Below are 5,019 nucleotides of genomic sequence, written 5' to 3'. Positions count from 1 at the left end.
GACGTGATTTGATATGAATTCTAAAATAAACACGCGGTATATTATATATTCTATTTTTATTTTCGACAAGGTCAGTGACAACAGCACGAACTGGTATATCGTTGATATTCGTAATGTTTCGTTTTCAGTATTTTAGTTTTGTATGTTAACAATGTGATATTCTTATAGTCGGCTTGATGAATTTTTCGTTAAAATTTCGATGAAAAGAAGCTAAAAATTTGTGTATTAATTATAATTTTTAATGGAAATATTCGTGAATTAAGTTATTCATGAGAAAAACAGCCAGTTTAAGTGATAACTTGAGGTATTTATCCAGTTTTTCGTTCATTTTAGTATTTTTTTTTTTAGTGTTTTTATATGCGTTTAATTTTAATTGTTATGTTGGTCGGTAATATTTATTTAAAAATTTATAAATTTTTTAATTTAATTCATAAATTGAAATATTCAAATCATAATGCCTAAGTTAAATGTTTTTGTTTTCAATTTTCCATTTGACATTTCTTATGGCATGTTTTCATTTTATGTTTATACCGCTTGTCAATGAAAAGCGTTCCTAATATAATACCTTCAATTTCGAATTGCTGTGTAGTTAATCTTGGCAAGTTAATCTTAATTTTCTTAAAATTTTGAAATTTAAAAAAGGTATTTTCGCGATTTTTATGAGATTTTTTTAATTGAAAATGTAACTTTACCAGTAACAAAAATTTTTCTAATTCGAAGACAATTTATCTAAATTAAATTAAATTATCTGTGACGGACATTTGATATTTATTGTATTTATGACAATTAATTTATGAATTATCAATTTCATCATATGATTCATAAAGATAGCAAATATTTCAAGATTTTTATTTCCTAATACATAACATAATAACTAATACTATTATGTATCTTTTTATACCGGTGATAGTAATTCGTACTAATTAAAATCAGAAGAAAACCCGATTTCAGTAGTAACAAATTCGACTACTAGATGGCAATACTTGTACTTACAACTTTTTTTTAGGCTAATAAAAATATTCAAATTCAAATCAGATAAAAATTATATTAAGTGCTCTTAATTTAAATTTAATAAATTTATTAATTTATGATGACATAAATGATAAACATATGTACTTGAAAAGTCATTTAAACTTACATAGAGTGACTAAAATAATATGTTTTGAAAATTTTTCAGTTTCATGTGTTTATATCGACGCCAAGTTTAAAACAATGAAAAATCGTAATGAAATGAAAATTATTAGGATATCAGATAAAAATGGCCCTAAACGTCGACGATTACGTGTTGGTGATCCTGATTTTGAAGCGCCGGATGGTGGTTGGAGTTGGGTAATTTGTTTTGCTTGTGGAATTGCAACCGTGAGTTTTGAATTGTTAAATTATTCCTGATTATGAGTTGAAGTTCCCGAATTTTCAAACTCAGGAAACTAAACAGATTTAAAAGTAAAACAAATGAAATTTCTATATTAAAACGTACCTTAATTAATTTTCAGTTAACTTTGTATCCGCCATTACAACAATTTGGCCTTCTGTTTCGTGATAAATTTGATTATTTAGGCATTTCCGCAGCAGAAACGTCCACAATTATTAATATGAATACAGCCGTATCGTCGCTAATGGGTGCGTAGACCTCATTGTAAATAAGTTCGTTCCATATGTGCGAATTTTCGATTCGATATTTTTATGTGAACGATTTATTGTGTTTTTCAGGATTAATGAATGGGCCATTATTTCGAGCATTTACATATCGAAAAGTATCATTGTTTGGAGCAACAATATGTTTTCTATCGATTGTATTGTTAGCATTTACGAAAACATTTCCAGAATATATTGTGGTATTTTCGATATTTTATGGTAAGTTGTGGTAAGTGTTGTGTGCAATTAAAATTTTTCATATTTTGTTTCGACCCAATAATTGGGAGGTATCCAAAATAAAGTCGACTTTTGTTTAGTTGAAAATGACTTTCTATATTGAATTTTCTCAAACTAGCCTCTAGATTCATTTTAGAACCTTATTGAATGATTAATTTCGATTTTTTCCTCAAGGTATTGGAATGGGCTTTACATTACCAGCAAATTCGATAGCGTTAAATACGTATTTTAATAAAAAACGACGTATTGCTACAGGATATTCATGGACCATTACAGCATTAGGGCCTGTTATAATGCCACATTTAATTAGATTTTTATTAAATCAGTATGAAGTGGAGGGTACTGTTCTAATATTTGCTGGAATTGCTGCTCATGCCATTGTATGTGCATGCTTGTTACATCCAGTACATTGGCATACAAAATTTCGAAATGAAGTAAGAAATATTTTATATTATTTGCAAAAAAACATGGCCTGCTCCACAAATATACTCCCTTTTTTTCAAGGCTTTCATCCCCGTACAATGGAGCAGAAATTATTTGCCCTTCATCCATTTTGTGCTAACTTAAAGCTGTAGAGGATAAGGGCTCATTTAATTAAGTCCTTCTTTGACAACCTCTCCGATCTGAAGTCAGAGAGGTCATCAAAGACAACTTTTTCGTTATTCGGTATCGGGTCACAGCGGATCCTATGATCTAAGTGTGTCTCACCTCAGGACAGCCACTGTAACCTAATTGCTTGACATAAAATATTGGTATTAAACAAAAAAATTGTTTCCAGGTAGAATTAAAAAATGTAAATGGTGCTACCATAGCAACAGACAGGGACCAAACTTTCGTATCATTAGAAAATGAAAATGAGCATGAACTCTCAAAGCTACACAAAAATGGAACAATTCAAACAGTTCCGACGGTCACTGATAAAGATGCGTTCGATAAACTTGAGAAAAATGATGAAACCGAGAATTTAATGAAAAATAATCATGAAAAAGATCCAAAAGTCCGAACAAAGCCAGATCAGAATGAAAAGAAATCATGTTGGCATTCAATTATTTTATTTTTCGAATTAGATCTATTAAAAGATTTGATTTTTCTGAATATTATGATGGGCGTTACGGTGGTATATTTTGTCGAATTTAATTTTTCAATTTTAACACCATTTGTATTAAAAGATTATAATTTTGATAAATTACAAACCGCAAATTTCATGTCGATGGTTGCAACCGTTGATATTATTGTACGATTTACAATTCCATTTGCATCGGCCAAAGTTAATTGGGATAATCGAACGTTTTTTATGATTGGAATTATGTGTATTGCTTTTGGACGAATATGTAAGTAATTTTGATCAATAACTAGAGTGATACCCACCTACTTCGCTGGGTTTAAAGCTCGCTGTATAATAATCGTAATTATTCATTGAGTATATCAGAAAAGATGGCCGTGAAATATTTTATATTGACTGTTTTTACAGAAATCTGTAATTTATCGTAATGTCAAATGACTACTTTTACAGAAATCTGTAATTTATGGTAATGTCAAATGATTACTTTTACAGAAATCTGTAATTTATGGTAATGTCAAATGACTACTTTTACAGAAATCTGTAATTTATGGTAATGTCAAATTCGATAAATTAAACAAATTCTTCTTTTTTTCAGTGCTAATAATTACAAAATCGTATTCAGTATCTTTACCAATTGCTGCTTTAATTGGTTTTGGCAAAGGAATACGAACAATTTTTATGGCATTAGTAATACCGTCACATGTACCATTAACTCGTTTACCAGCTGCGACTGGACTACAATTATTAGCTGGAGGATTTACCGCATTAGCATTGGGTCCCATTGTAGGTAAGCATCAAAACTGACAAGAGATGAATGAATGAACTTATAAAAAGTGGCACAAAAGTAATCAACCCTGTTTTAGAATGCAAAATTATTTTCTTTATTTATTATTTTTAGTCTGGTCGATAATAAGGCGACTTATTCTCTACCTATTATTTCGTGTTTCGCAAAATGAAGCTTTACAACGATAGGAATCGACTAATTGTGCGAAAATCACTAAATCTCAAAAAAAAGATTAATTATGTGTATTCTTTAAAATTTGAAACTATTTTATACAATTTATTTTTTTTTTATTTCAGGATTGATTCGTGACAAAACTCAAAACTATACATTAACGTTACACTTTCTAAATATTTTAACGTTTGCTATAACAATTTCGTGGACAATCGAAAAATTTATAAGACGTTATAAAGATAAACAAAATAAATTAAAAACAAATATGACTCAATCATGACAATATTTTTACAAATTTAATAAATATAGGTAATTTTGGATAACATGACATCGGAGCGTGATAATATGGCGGACATGAGCTTACAGTACGTTTAGAATAGGCAACAGATAAGATATAAAGACGCGATAATTAGCCAAAAAATAGTAATAAGTCATTTAAATTCCTAAAAATATACTTACCTAAGATCTCTTCATCTTTTTTGGCCAAAATTGTTGCTAGCAAAGGAAAAAACTGTGAAAGTATCTTTTATAGAACCATAAAAAAAATTTATGGAAGTTTTCCTAATTTTTGTCAATTTCTTTTAGTCTTAAATGTGTAAAATATTCTTAATTATTTTTGTACTTATTATTTTTTATACAAAAATAAATTTATTTTTATTAAAATTTCATTTTTTTAAACATTTAGGACCCACAAGTATCGGATATTGCAAGCCTCTCCCTTGAAAAAGTTAAAATCAAGCCGAAAAATAATTTATCAAATGTAACTCTGTCAAAAACTATTTGTCAAGAAGTTATAACTATGACAGCTACAGGAAAAACTTTTCCCAAACTCTGTGGCATGGCTCCGATGCATTGAACTAAGGTCTCTTTGAGACAATGAAAAATTGAAAAGGGTGTTCATTCGAAGCTTTTGTTAGACATTTAGAAACGCATCTTCATTGCAAATATCGAGTACGTTTTCGCTAAAGTTTAACGTTGTCGACTCAGAGATCAAATTATGGTTCAAAATAAGTTGAGCGCAAGAGTCTTTATAGGAATTTTCATTTTGTTTGGGAAAGAGGCCAAAAAAATTTGATAAAATATTGCGATGATTTAAAGATCGATCCTTTAAGTTTGTTAGAAACAAATC

General features: G+C 29.0%; 1 protein-coding gene across 3 annotated transcripts; it reads left to right on the top strand.

The window, feature by feature from the left end:
- The first annotated feature begins 211 nt into the window (after positions 1-211).
- LOC123300249 (monocarboxylate transporter 9-like) lies at positions 212-4,394 on the top strand. 3 transcript variants are annotated; one of them, XM_044882787.1, is made up of 8 exons: positions 212-304; positions 1,178-1,359; positions 1,494-1,620; positions 1,711-1,854; positions 2,047-2,306; positions 2,651-3,203; positions 3,531-3,722; positions 4,016-4,394. In XM_044882787.1, the coding sequence occupies exons 2-8, from the start codon at positions 1,213-1,215 to the stop codon at positions 4,168-4,170; spliced, it is 1,578 nt and encodes a 525-aa protein (XP_044738722.1). In that variant the 5' UTR covers positions 212-304; positions 1,178-1,212; the 3' UTR covers positions 4,171-4,394. The 3 variants fall into 3 exon arrangements, with proteins under 3 accessions (XP_044738722.1, XP_044738721.1, XP_044738723.1); XM_044882786.1 differs by lacking the exon at positions 212-304 and having other exon boundaries at positions 1,134-1,359; XM_044882788.1 differs by lacking the exons at positions 212-304; positions 1,178-1,359 and having other exon boundaries at positions 1,500-1,636.
- Positions 4,395-5,019: the final 625 nt, after the last annotated feature.

This window comes from Chrysoperla carnea, chromosome 5 (assembly GCF_905475395.1).
Source record: "Chrysoperla carnea chromosome 5, inChrCarn1.1, whole genome shotgun sequence".
NCBI classification, from domain to species: Eukaryota; Metazoa; Arthropoda; class Insecta; order Neuroptera; family Chrysopidae; genus Chrysoperla; species Chrysoperla carnea.
Note: the sequence above shows the minus strand (reverse complement) of the source record. Positions and strands in the feature narration are given on the sequence as shown.